This window comes from Tursiops truncatus, chromosome 10, assembly GCF_011762595.2.
Source record: "Tursiops truncatus isolate mTurTru1 chromosome 10, mTurTru1.mat.Y, whole genome shotgun sequence".
In the NCBI taxonomy this organism is placed as follows: Eukaryota; Metazoa; Chordata; class Mammalia; order Artiodactyla; family Delphinidae; genus Tursiops; species Tursiops truncatus.
In genome coordinates this window covers 81690740-81705172 of record NC_047043.1, presented here as the reverse complement: position 1 = coordinate 81705172, position 14433 = coordinate 81690740, and the positions used below count along the sequence as shown (strand labels likewise).

The 14433-nt window shown below is 39.9% G+C and overlaps 1 protein-coding gene across 1 annotated transcript; it reads left to right on the top strand.

Annotated features, from left to right (window-relative positions):
- Nucleotides 1-286: 286 nt before the first annotated feature.
- LMOD3 (leiomodin 3) lies at nt 287-12850 on the top strand. Its single transcript, XM_019947707.3, has 3 exons — nt 287-595; nt 3003-4421; nt 12224-12850. Exons 1-3 carry the CDS (start codon nt 302-304, stop codon nt 12248-12250), a joined length of 1740 nt encoding a protein of 579 aa, XP_019803266.2. The 5' UTR covers nt 287-301; the 3' UTR covers nt 12251-12850.
- The last annotated feature ends 1583 nt before the right edge of the window (nt 12851-14433 follow it).

Genomic DNA, 14433 nt, shown 5'->3' with positions numbered 1-14433 from the left:
CAGATGGATTTGCACAGCTGACTCAAGTTGCCGAAAAGAGAGGAGCATAGTAATTCCATAAATTGACCCTCTCCAGCCAAGCCCTGCTTAATATAGTTACGGCTTGAGCTTAGCGGCAGTCACTCCTAGAGGCTCAGCAAACACCACTGGCGTTCTTGGGGGAAAAAAAAATCTCTCAAGGTGGTATTGACCTGGGACGCTTGGTAACTGGGGGAACTTCTTGAGAGTTTTTTCTTTTTTTATATCTTCTCTGATTATTTCTCCTTTTCTAATAAAGTATAGAAAAGTATAGAAAAGAACCATGTCGGAACACAGCAGGAATTCAGATCAAGAAGAACTCTTTGATGGGGAGATTGATGAAGATGAAATCTTGGCCAACTTGTCCCCAGAAGAGCTTAAGGAACTGCAGTTGGAAATGGAGGTGATGGCCCCTGACCCCAGGCTTCCCGTGGGAATGATTCAGAAGGATCAGACTGACAAGCCACCAACAGGGAACTTCGACCATAAATCTCTCGTTGATTATATGTATTGGCAGAAGGCATCCAGACGCATGCTGGAAGACGAACGTGTTCCTGTTACCTTTGTGTCATCCAAGGTAACCGGGGATTTGTACACAACAGAGAAATGGCTGCCTGGGCTGGGCTGGCACGTGTCCCTGTTGTAACTGTCATTTCTCAAGACTCTATGTTTTGTCGACACTTAAATCAGAATATTTCATCCTACGCCAGATGGGAACTTTCTTTAACACTTACATGGTATAACTGGGAGGAAAAAGTGGTAATTTCTTGTAAATATCTCTTTAAAAAAATTGCCACGGGGTTTCTTGTGCAGGAAAGCCTATATTCTGTAGGCATGATACTTAATGAATTAACTCATAACCCAGAAGCGTTTGTCCTTTATGCTTTTTTTGGCTCACAGAACCCTTTAAGAAGCTGAAGAAGGCTCTCCGTTCTCTCCTTCCATCACATGCATACACATACAATGTTTCACATACAATCTCAAGGGTGTCACAGTCCCCCTGAAGTCCAGCCACAGGCTCTGCAATTAAACCAAGTCAAATAACCAAAAAATCCAGTATTACCACAGTACATTGGGTATCAGTGGTGAATTTAGAAGTTGATGATGTTAAGCTGTTTTAAAGATAGTTCATTCTTTAAATATGTTCCTTATATGAAAAGTAGAATTGTGGTCCACTCTGGACTTGTATATCAGCACATTGTTTTAAATGTTTCACTTAAAAATGACTTGGCAAAAATAAGACAGAGATCCCCACAGGTAAAGTCTCTTGTAGTTATGCCTGCTAATATTGATATATCTTGTCACATTACCGTCACGCTGGCTATAATTTTAGGAAAGTTATAAACTGATTTCATGGCCAGGGGAATTTAAACATGTACTGCACTCAAGAAAATGAGTTGCTGGCTTGATCAGGTTAGAGTGTAAGGTACAATTTGCAGACGTTTTACAACTAGAGTAAAAGCCAGTTCTATATGAACACCAATTTCAGAGGAAAAAACAAATTGGGTACTTTTAACACTTTTTCTTCCTTTGGTATAATTTAAACAGCTTGATAGTTGGCTCCCCCTGCTGAGACAAATGAGAAATGCAAAGGTGAAGGCTTCAGAGTTAAGGTGTCAATTGTCAATTCCAGCCTATAATGTTATAAGCAGTAAAATCAAGTTCTTATTTTTTTAATTACAGGTTTATTTTTTATTGAGATAACATTGATTTATAACACTATGTAAGTTTCATGTGTACAACATTATATTTCTACTTCTATATACCCTACAGTATGCTCACCACCAAAAATTTAGTTTCCATCCGTCACCATACAGTTGATCCCCTTTACCCATTTCGTCCTCCCAAGATCAAGTTGTTACTCAGATGAGCCTGTGTGTCAAACTGCTACATCAGCTTTCAAAATGACACCTATGAGGTACACATACATTTTGGGAAAATGTGCTAATTGATGTGCAAACATTTAATAAACATTATTGATATGACTGTCATTTTCCTTCCCAGACTAAGCAGTTGTTTCTAAATCTCTACTAATCCTGTCCCCTTTTGTGGCTGGCTTTGCCTCCTAGACACTTTCCTTCCAAAGGAACTGGACTATAAAGCCTGTCCCTGGAGTATCCAGGGTAGTTTTCCCAGAGCTGAGCAAACAAAAATCAAAGTTTAAGGGTTTTGTTATGTTCCAAATATCAAACTGCTCTCATTTTCCCCACAGTATCTTATTTTCAGGGAAACTTGTTGTACACATTACATTAGATTGGCAAACATATTATGTAAATTTTGGTTAGGGCAATAAGGAAATTATTGTGTAACACAGAGCTATTGAATACAAAGATGCCTATTCAGCTATATACAAAACAAAGATTTCAATGAATGGATAAATCCATAAGGTTTTCAAAACAAATAATTTTTAACTGCTTCTGGAACTGAACCCCATCTTTAAAAACAATAGAGGGTCTGAAAACAAAATTAACTAGGCTTAATTTTAACACAGGGGATGAGAAAAACACAGCCAAAAACTGTGTTCGTGCCTGTGTGTGCCTATAAAAATTTATCTTTATTTTTGTTGTATTTGCTTGAAAAACTAATATGTGTACTTGGTTTTAAAAAAACTTAGTCTAGAATTATATAACGTAAAAAGTGAAAATCCCCTCGATCCTTCGTTTTCTCAGTTATCTCAATGGTTACCTCTCTTCCTCAGAGATAAGTACTTACTTGGTAAGCATTACAAGTCTGTTTTTTTCTACACATTTATTAACTTTGATATATATTGTGTGTATATATGTATACACATAAATACGTAAACAAATGGAATACTATGCCTACAGCTTATTTGCTTCCTTTTTTCACTTAGTAATAAATCTTCTTATTCTCTCCAGTAAATAGTGCTGCTCTTCATATTTCTATGTGAAGAAACCCTCATGACATGTATTCTAACCCTCATAAACCCTGCTATGTGTTCTAACCCTCATAAACTTCTCTTTTAGGGAAAAACTCAAGAACAGGATGAAGAAATAGACACAAGTAATAAAAATGTGTCCCAGTATTTAAAAGAAAAGCTTAATAATGAAATCACTGCACATAAAACAGAATCACAGGGCAGTGACAATGTCCAAGAAACAAATAGTGAAGATAACGAAGGTGATGTGGAAGATGAAGAAGATGATGCAGAAGATGATGAAGAAGATGATGCAGAAGATGAAGAAGATGAGGGAAAAGAAGACAGTGAAGAGAGTGATGAGAAAACAAAAAGAGAAGAGGAAGGTGAGGTAAAGGAGCAAATCAGAAATGGTGAGAACAACAGCCAACAGGTAACTGATAAAGTAACCGAAGAACAGAAAGACAGACCAGAGGCCCAAGAAAAAAGTGAGAAAAAAATATCAAAATTAGATCCCAAAAAGCTAGCTCTAGATACCAGTTTTTTGAAGGTAAGCGCAAGGCCTTCCGGAAACCAAACGGACCTAGATGGGAGCTTAAGGCGAGTGAGACAAAATGACCCTGACATGAAGGAACTCAACCTGAACAACATTGAAAACATCCCCAAAGAAATGTTGCTGGACTTTGTCAACGCGATGAAGAAAAACAAACACATCAAAACCTTCAGTTTAGCCAACGTGGGTGCGGATGAGAACCTAGCATTCGCCCTGGCCAACATGTTGCGTGAAAACAGGAGCATTACCACTCTTAACGTCGAGTCCAATTTCATCACAGGCAAGGGAATCGTGGCCATCATGAGGTGTCTGCAGTTTAATGAGACACTAACCGAACTTCGGTTCCACAATCAGAGACATATGTTGGGCCACCATGCTGAAATGGAGATAGCCAGGCTTCTGAAGGCAAATGACACTCTCCTGAAGATGGGCTACCATTTTGAGCTTCCAGGTCCCAGAATGGTGGTAACCAACCTGCTCACCAGGAATCAGGATAGACAAAGGCAGAAAAGACAAGAAGAACAGAAACAGCAGCAACTCAAAGAGCAGAGAAAGTTAATAGCCATGTTGGAGAACGGGTTGGGGCTGCCACCTGGGATGTGGGAGACGCTGCGGGGACCAGTGCCCGATTCTGGGACACAGGAGTTCCTCCAGCCTCCTCTTCCTCTTCCTCCTCGACCTCCCAGCTCCCACGCAGTCCCGTTCAGTCGACAAAATGAAATGACGAAAAAGCCATCGCACGCTCCGAAGTACAGGCCGGACACTGACACCTTCCGCATGGTAAAGCTGAAGAGGATCCAGCGCAAATCTCGGATGCCGGAAGCCAGAGAATCAGCCGAGAAAACCAACCTCAAAGACGTGATCAAAACGCTCAAACCAGTGCCGAGAAATAGGCCACCCCCGCTGGTGGAAATCACCCCCAGAGATCAGCTCTTGAACGACATTCGTCACAGTAACATCGCCTATCTTAAACCTGTAAGTAGGAGGTGGGACAAATGGTGAACACACACCACGATAAATGTCTCCCAACTCTCTTCCCTGCTCATTTGGACACCAGGAGATTGTCACTAACTGAGGGAAATCCGTCAGCATTACTGGTAGATCTAAATGGTTATCCTCAAAGACACACATCTATATAACTTCTGTAACGATGGTACTAATAGCTAACATCTATTGAGCACTTACTATGGGCCAGATTCATTATATAAATTAACTTTTACAGTCACTTTAACAACCCTATAAGGCACGTATTATTGTTCTCCCTGTTTTATAAAAAGGAAACTGAGGATTAGGGATGTTAAAAAACATGTCTAGGAGAAACAGCTCAGAAGTGGTAGAGTTGACTTTGAAATCCAGTTCTGAGTCCAGGGTCAAGCTTTTATTCACTCCAGCCACACAGAGCTGACACAAGCAGAGATCCCCAGGGACCTGCTGCAGGAATAAATAAGAGTGAGGCCTAATTAGGCCAATGTTTGTAGATGAGTGCTTCCCTAGGGCTTGAAAAAACAGTTCTTTTTTAGTAGATGAATGGAGACTACCTGCAACTGCAATTATACTCTTTATTTTTTAGGTGGGCGGAAAATAATAAACTTCAGATTAATATCTCTATGAATAAATGGAGCTTTAAAATATTTTACTATTATTTCAGTTTTCATATTTACTATGATTCACTATTACTCATGCTGATAGGCGAAAATGTTCTATTCCTTGCAGCTTAAGTTATAGAAATAAATGTTTTTATAGTCATTACTATGGCGGCATTTATGGAGGCTGAAAGGTGCGTGTCCAAAGACCACAGGTGGTTGATAATTAACTATTGTTTTAAAATCTAGTATGTAATTTAGCCAAGATATTACATTGACAAAATAGTCAATATATTATTTCATCATAGAGAGTCAGTTTTTGTCAAGATGTTTTAAACAGGTTTCCATGTAAGCTTGTTCTTTTTCTGCTTTTAAAGAGTTTTATATTCTCAAACAATACAGGGAATTCCCTGGCGGTCCAGTGGTTAGGACTCAGCACTTTCACTGCCGAGGGCCCAGATTCAATCCGTGGTCCGGGAACTAAGATGCTGCAAGCCGCGTGGCATGGCCACAAAAAAAAAACAAAAAACCAAACAACCCAATATAATTGGTTCTTATTCATATATACACATGTATGTTCCTTATTCCCATCTCCTAGTAATGCACAATTGACAACATTTCAGCATTTTATTCTTCTGAATCAAAGATGACTTTCAACTGTGATTTAGAGGGACTCTGATTCTTCTTGGGGCAGGGGGCAAGGTGACAGCACTAGAGGTCCCATGAGATCAGGCAAGAGGCCTTTGCCTGCCCTTGGGCACAACATCAACACTTTTTGTACCTGCTCTTCTCCAGGCAGCCAGACCTCTGTAGGGGATGGATCAGGGTGTTGTTCTGAGAGAGGCTAGTGCTCTCACTCTGTAACCAGTTGTCAAGGCAAATCCAAGATGCCTTGGTGGCTAGACAATCAGAAAATGACATTAAGAGGAATCTTTTTTTTTTTTTTTTTTTTTTTTTTTGCGGTACGCGGGCCTCTCACTGTTGTGGCCTCTCCCATTGCGGAGCACAGGCTCCAGATGCACAGGCTCAGCGGCCATGGCTCATGGGCCCAGCTGCTCCGTGGCATGTGGGATATTCCCGGACCGGGGCACGAACCCATGTCCCCTGCATCGACAGGTGGACTCTCAACCACTGCGCCACCAGGGAAGCCCAAGAGAAATCTTTTTAAAATCTGCATTAAAGGTGGCACGTGGATTCAGAGTAGACAAGAGAATGAAGTTTAAATGATCATCTGACCCCACTCCCTGCCTTCTCAGGGAATGTTCTGCTGAGCAAATCGGCTTTCCCCGGAGTTGGCTGCATTTCATCCGTCTGCTTACCCATTATTGCAATAAATATTGGTATAGCGCTGCCATGTATCAGGCACCATCAGCAGGGAATAGGACAGGTATAGTCTTAACTTCATGGAGCTTACAGTGTTGGTTTTATCATTTGTACAGTCAAGACACTGCCTTTTAGTCAAGTGAGAACACTTCAGCTTGGGGTCTAGATTCTAGAGCAAAAGGCATTAAGGTAAATGCATGATAATCATTACCAAAATGCCACACCCTACTAAGTAGTACGTTTTTCATTTTCAATAAATTCTAAAGTGCTTTCAGGTTTTTTAAAAAATTATTTATTTATTTATCTCTGGCTGCCTTGCGTCTTCGTTGCTGCGCGCCATCTTTCTCTAGTTGCAGCGAGCGGGGGCTACTCTTTGTTGTGGTGCGCGGGCTTCTCACTGCGGTGGCTTCTCTTGTTGCACAGCAAGGGCTCTAGGCGCGCGGGCTTCAGTAGTTGTGGCTCGTGGGCTCTAGAGCTCAGGCTCAGTAGTTGTGGCTCACGGGCTTAGTTGCTCCCTGGCATGTGGGATCTTCTCGGACCAGAGCTCGAACCCGTGTCCCCTGTACTGGCAAGCAGATTCTTAACCACTGTGCCACCAGGGAAGTCCCAAGTGCTATCAGTTTTGAGTTGTGTTTTGTTTGTTTTTAATGTCCGCTAAGGAAGAAAAATATGCTGCAAAGTGAACTCTGACACGGTTTGTGAATGGTGGTCTTGCATATCAGCCTTTGCTTTGCAATGTCTTTTATCTATGCAAGGGACTGGCATCTTCTGCTTTCATTTGCCTGGCTTGGCTTGCAATAGACATCCCTTGATATGTATCTCAGATACAAAATGTCATGCAACTTCATCAACGTGGTCCTTTAAAATGCTCTGCAAGAAAAATGTGAAAATGCATTGTCCAACTGACAAAAATTCACTTGACTGGCATCAGTTCGCTCCCTACTGCTGTGTTTTTGCGCCTTGCTGCATACATAATAAATGTCTGCTTTAATGCCAACTCATAGTGTAATCTCTCTTAAAAGACATTTTTTATCTTTTAATTTGAAATCGTTTGAGACATGTGGAAGTTCAAAATAGTAGAAAGAATTCTTACAAGCCCAACACATTTTGTCATATTTGCTTTGTCATTCTTTAAAGGATAGTTTAAATGGCAGTACATTTGCACGTGTGCAATCCCAGCAGGGCACAGAGCCCAGTGGAAGTGCTGATGGTATGAAAACCTATACTGTGTTTGTGCTCCCACCTGCAACCGACTATTGTAAAACACCGTTGACTGTAAGATGCTTTCTGATGTCAGGGATACGGAAACAGCGAAAAATGTGCATCTTAGACTCAGTAAAATGCTGTAAACGCCATCAGTGGTGATACCACAAGATCCCAGCAGAAAGGGCTATTTTTGGCTGGTCAAATGAGACACATCCACACTCACTTGAAGGAGGTAAAACTAAAGGTTATGGGGTTTTTCCCCCCCACTTGTGTTGGAGGATAGAGATGCTCTCTAAATCCCTGGATTTTCACATATGAAGTTAAAACCCAATTTGGAAATCTTATAATTGTTTTTACTGATGCTCCTAACTAAAACATTGAATGTCCATAAACATACATAGAAATTATTTATTTTTAAAGGAAAAATGATTATTTTTTCTCTCATGGACTTGGAAATATTATTTTTCTATTTTCTAGAGCATAGCTCATGAGGTAGTTTATATTTTAAATTTGCACTTTTTCCTTTTAGTGGTTATTCTCTCCCCATCTCATGCTTCTGGCTTGGGATCCCTGAAGTGAAGTTTCTAGCAGAGAACGAAGGGAAGTCTATATACTTGCTTGGCTCAAATGCTACCTCTTCCAAAAAGCTTCCCATTTAATTCAGTTTAAGAGAGATGTATTCTGGGGGCCAGGTATTGAAAACTAGTGGACTGTAAGCCCGATTTGCAGGCCTGTTTTGTTTGGCTTGGGTCTTGTTGTACGAGTTATAAAATATCACATGATAATATGCAGATACCTGGGAGCATTTGAAACATCAGATCCAGCCACACGGGGCCTGCATGTGCATGGCACAAATAAGCTGGATCTGTGTTGACTTCTCCCTTGAGATAGGTAATGGACTCTCCAGTTTTTCCTCAGTCTCCACCATGCCCTACTGCCTAATCCCTGGCCTTTTTCACTCATTTACATTACTTATTTGACTGCTGTAGAATTTTTTGGTTTGTCACGTTGTTCTTATTGTTTTAAGCTATGTTTTAAAAGCCTTTGTCTTGTCTAACTGAATTTACTAATCGCTCATTTATTTCCCTCTGAGTTGATAACTCTGAGTCAATGGGATGCCAGTCCAAAACAAAGACGTTAGGCTTGTATGGGCTTATCCCTCCCTGGTAAATGTATGATTTCCTTTCCTCTTTAAAAATTTGGTGGTCCGCTCACTGCCTACCATCCCAGATGAGTATCTGTACTTTTCATTGAGATAAAAATCTCATCTGCAGCAACTATTCAATTTACTGAGGTCAACTGCGTTTATATCATATGCAAGTTTCGGTGCCAGTCAAACACAGTAACTTTTAACATTCAGTTAATTTTACTTTGGGCTCACCTATGTGTGTCTGGACTGGTTTCACCTAGGTGCCTAAAGACATGATTAAATGTCTCCTTCAGAAAGATTTCAGTATAATAATTTCCCGAGCAGCCTTAATTGGTCAGTAGACTCCGTGACACATTAGCAGTTGTTACGATTACAAAAATGTAAGAACATAGACTCCTGAGTCTTCATCTCTGGCCATTTTTTCTTTGCCTCATTTATAAAATATCCTATTTCTTTTGAAGTAGGATCTCTAGATTCTGTCCTTTTGCAGTTTTCTCCTTTTTCCCATCTTAGCTTCTCCCTTTGTTTCAATTATCACATAATCTAGGACAATCCCCAAATTTCCCTTTCCCTTTAGATCACTCAGGGTTTTCTCAGTACCTTCATTCAATCTGTCCCCAAACCAAGCTTTTCCTTTGTAGATTTAGTTGTTGTTTCTGGTTCCCAATTTCCCACGCTGTCTCCATTCTCTCACACATTCAAGTCTGAAGCCTCAGAGTTCCCTTCAGTTCCTTCCTTTTTTTCTGTCCCTTTTTTTTCCTTAAAAATACTCCAAAACCCAAGAACCCAAACCTACCAGAATCTCCAAGAGCCAAGGCCAAATCTAGATCAGAGCTTTAGAAATGTTATACTCTTGACAGAGGGAGTCTCCACAGGAGAAAGCAATGTAACGTTTCAAACTCATCTCAAAAGAGCATAAGTGGACTAGAATTATACAGACCAGGAACTGCCCTTCCCTAATACCTAGTGGAAGAAAGAGTTTTTGATGGACAACTTTTCTAAAGTCTGTGATAGTGATTCCTAAATTTTAGCATGCATCAAAAGCACCTGGAAGGCTGAATACAGATTACTGAGCCCATCTCTAGAGTTTCTGATTCAGTAGGTCTTGGATGGGGCCTGAGAATTTGCATTTCTGACAAGTTCCTTGGCAATGCTGATGCTGCTCGCTTGGAGACCACACTTGGACAACCACGGTTCAGTAACATCTATGGCAAACCATACCTCCTGAATTTTTCCCCTGAAGGACCTTCTTTTCCTCTCTCCCCACAACACTTTGCTCAGTTACTTATTTTCTATCTGTCTTTCAAAATATATCCAACAGACTCGACTCAACACTTACAACAAAAGAAATGAAACCAAACATCAGTGGGGAATACCCTTCCTGTCTCTTTCCACTGCCCCTCACTTGTACCTCGCTTTCAGCATCTTCCACATAGTGCCTTAAGTTGACAGCTCTTACAGGCACACTGTAGGTCTCCTAGTGGATTCTGAGTTCCTCAAGGTAGGTCTTCCTCATCTATGTCCTGGACACCCATTGAGGTGTTGGTCCAGAGCAGGAACTGCAGTCACGTGTGCTGAATTAAACAATCCCTGCTGAAATGGGTCTTCCCATCCTTCCCAATTGCTCCCAGTCTCTGTGGGTGTATGTATGTGTGTGTGTGCACTGTGTAACGCTATACACACGCACTTTTTAAAGAAACTAATTTTAAGCAACAGGTGAAGGGGGAACAGGGCCCCCTAACAATAATGTGAATTAATTCTTGTTTGTTGGAAGTTTTCTATTTTTGTAACATCAGATCTAGCTATCTTTTCCTTTATGGTTTCTGTCTTTTGTGTTCTGCTTAGAAATGGCTTTTTTGAACCTTATTAAAATATTTGCCTATCTTTCTTGCTGCTTTTAGAACTTTTGGTTTTTTAAAAATATTCCATATTATAGATGAATTAAAGGGTTAGATGTTAGAAGTAAGTAGGAAGCAAGAAGTCTGCTATTTTATTTCTTTGCCAAATAGCTAACCACTGATCATTTAGTGACCCATTCTTTTCTCCAGTGATCTGAACTGCCAGTTTGGGCATATTTTAAATTAGTTAATATGTCTCTGGGTTTACTATGTTTGGGCATTGCCACGTTTCACTTTTCAAAGTATTTTTATTAATTTGGAACCCTTCTATGCATATAAACATATATCAGGAATAACATACTATAAAAATATTTTTTCCATTCAATAATACAAAGAACACAGTTTTGACTATTTGTTACAGCTCTGCAGTTATTTTAAATAACTGGCATTATATATTTTGTTTATTGGTGGTGTTCACTGTTGGTGTTCTCCTTGGATGGCCCTTACCAATCTGTAGTCACACCCCTCCTCTCCTGAAAGTCTGACACTAGGGAGGGAGAGAGTCAGAGCACATGGAGGACCCTTTGGTTTGAAGGCTGTGCAGGTAGCAGCAACACATCCCAAGTTCTCTCCAATGGGCAGGATGTTGGGAAACCTTTTGACGCAAAGGTTGTGGGCAGAGAACTGGCTAAGAGGGTCCATGGTAGATGGCCAAAATGGTTCCTCACGTTGGCAGGTGGACACGGGCCATAGAAGGAGAGACATTTTAAAGTCATTATCATACAAACTCTGAGTGTCCTTTGGACTCTGTCAGTGTTCTCTGAAAGGCACATCCATGATGGATGAGTCATTCTCCTAAAATATAACAGCACTTGAAACCCGTTAAGAACTTACCTTATCTTTAAGTTGTTCCTGTGAATCAAAGCTCAAAGTTGATTTGCAGTCAGACTATGCTACTCTTTTGCAATTTTTTTGCCCTTGGGCATTCTCCAAGTACTGTTGTAATATTTGGTGAGTATCACATCAGGAATGTGCTTTAAAGAGGAAAGACCAGTTCTTAAAAGAACATACATTTTATATTCTTATGGTGGTATTTGTTTGGTGAGTATTTCAATACTCAGGAAGGCATTGAAATCAGGCAGATCTAGGTTCAAATCCAGCTCTGCCACTTCCTAGCCCTGTGACCTGAAGCAAATTGCTTAATCTCTCTGAGCCTGTTCCCCCTTTCCAAGGTGGTTGTAAGATGAAATGAGGCAATGCTTTCAAAAGAAGTGTTAATGTTGATCACTAACTTGTATTACTTAATCCTTATGGTAGCCTTGTGAACAAGACACTGTCATTTTATAGCGGAGAAAATTGATGCCCAATACCATGCAACTAGTAAGTGCTAGTTCCAGGATTTGAAACAGGCGGAGTCCAGCACCCACCCTCTTGTGTATGTGATAAGCTTCACCACGTGCTCAGAACCCCTGGAGCTGTCCCGTCATCAGTAAATGCCCACTTCATGGTGGCTGTGGCTACCATTGTGGCTATTATCATGATCTGAGGGGTCTCTCTGGCCAGAATTTCTAATCCGCTTTACACCCTTTGAGGCATGTACATTTTGTCATTTTTGCTGTAAAACACTTGCATATCTAGGATTAATTTTTCTCCTCTTTTCAAATGCTTAAATCACAGGTGCAGCTGCCAAAAGAGCTGGAATAAGAGGCAACAGAATAATCTCCGAGAAGGAATTGACATAATGACTCTTGGATTAGTTCGGAGACTGTTTCAGCAGCACACTTCTGGATCCAGGTGGTGGAACTGGGAACATTGCTAACTGATACGCGTATTTTGTAAAAGGCTTTGGCCCGTGACAAAACAGGGGCTGAAAAGGCAGGGGGAAGGAGATAAAATATGAATAGTCAGGGCAAGATTTTCTACTTCCAATCAGTTGGAGTGACTTAGGTGAAACTGAGTCTTCTAGCAGAAGTGAATTTTTTCGTAAACATTTGCTTTATTATTGCTTTCTTCTGGTACATAACAATAAATACTGTAGCGGTGTTAACTATTATATTCCCATTTTTTCCTCCTTCCGTCTGCTCTGCTGTAATTCAACACACAGTAGCTTAAAGCAAACAGAACATGTTTCGCTCTGTGGAAATGTGAAGGGTGAATTGAACTCCAGGCCCTCCAGATGCTTTGAAATGGAAGAAATGTTAATTGCCTCCTCTTCTCTGGAGAATCAGTTGCGATTTCCGGTTTCCAGCCCTGCCTAGGTTTCTCTCTTGCCCATTTTCCTGTGTGTTGGGATATACTTCTGATAGGGGTATCTGTGAAGAGCAGAACTCTTAAGCCATGGGACATGGAGAAAACAGTGTTTCCAGAAAAACTAACAGGGAAAACAAATGCTGCTTATGTATAAAAACTTCCCTGTTTCCACACATATAGAGACAATGGGAGACAGCATGCTAGTTTTGTTAAAAAAAAAAAAAAGCAAAAGAAAGAAATTATGAATAATATATTTACTGAGAAGCTTTAGGTTTTAGCTAAGTATGTATATATATATACACACATAGATAGATTTTTAAGTTTAGTCTGTGAATGATCTTGATCTTGTTCTTGTCAAAAATCTAAGGAAACTTGCTCTAGGATTAACCTTGAATTCCTTATCCTATCATTCAAGGCCCTCCATTGCCTCTTTTCAATTTAGTAATTCAGTCTTATCTGCCACAGATTCTTTATACTATTCTTTCACCTTTGTTTTGTTTTTTAATTTTATTGAAGTATAGTTGATTTACAATGTTGTATAGATACTATGCTTGATAAAACATCCTCATGCTTTTGCTTCCATTGACCCTTCTATGGAGTATCCCGAGAGACTCCACAAAAATCTCCCAGACAGCTCCATCCCCAGTGTCCTTTCTTTTTCCAAGTTCCTAGAGCCCATAATTATCCATTCAAGTCTCTGCGTGCATAGAATCTGAAGTTTTGTACTGAAGTGGCATGAACCTTAGAAATCAGGAAATCACGCTTTTTCTGTCTTCGTCACCTGAGCAAATAATTGGCACCTGCCTTCTTTCTCTTTTTATATAATCCTAGGTGGTACATCACAGGCAAAACAGGCTAGGAGAGCATGGACTTAATGGGGACAAACAATACATTATTTCGAAGGACAAGCCATGGGAAAGAAATATGATGTTTCCATTTTTTAAAGATAATTTAGTGGGTACAAAAGTATCCAAATTTAAATAGATATAGTTTTCAATCAAGTAACTAATTTTAGAATGCCCCAAGGCTGAGAGTTTTGTTTTCTCTTACTTTACCATTTCTATAAAGCATCCTTGCATACAAAGCCAGATGGTTTAAAAAACGCTGCGATAAATAAAACTTTTAAAGTACCTAGCATATTCTGCATTTAAGAGGCTAAACTCTGATGGGACAAAGCACTCTGAACAGCTTTAAGCTTAATGTGTATCAGTGGTTGAAGTTCTGGAAGCTCTTATGTGTTTGCTTATACAGCAACAGTACTAATAAATAAGCCAGGAATTTCAAAAAGTGTGAATAGTCCTGAAAGAGGACGTTACTCTTAGATGTGCAAAAAGGAAAGATGATCCAAATTCAAATTTACTGCCTCATTACACAGGTTTTGTCAAGAAACAGGTGAAGCCATTCATATTATGCTTTTTTTTTCTATTCACCCACTCCCACCTTAAAAATCTTAACTGAAAATTTTAACTTGTTTTTAAAGTGAAATAATTTATAGCATTTCCATGTTAGAGTTTTCTATTATATTCTGACCACCAACCATTAGTAATTGTAATGAGTATATTTTTTTCATACACGTCACTTTCTCCAAATTTACTGCATTTAGTCCACAGATTTCACCATGTAGAAAATGGGTCTAA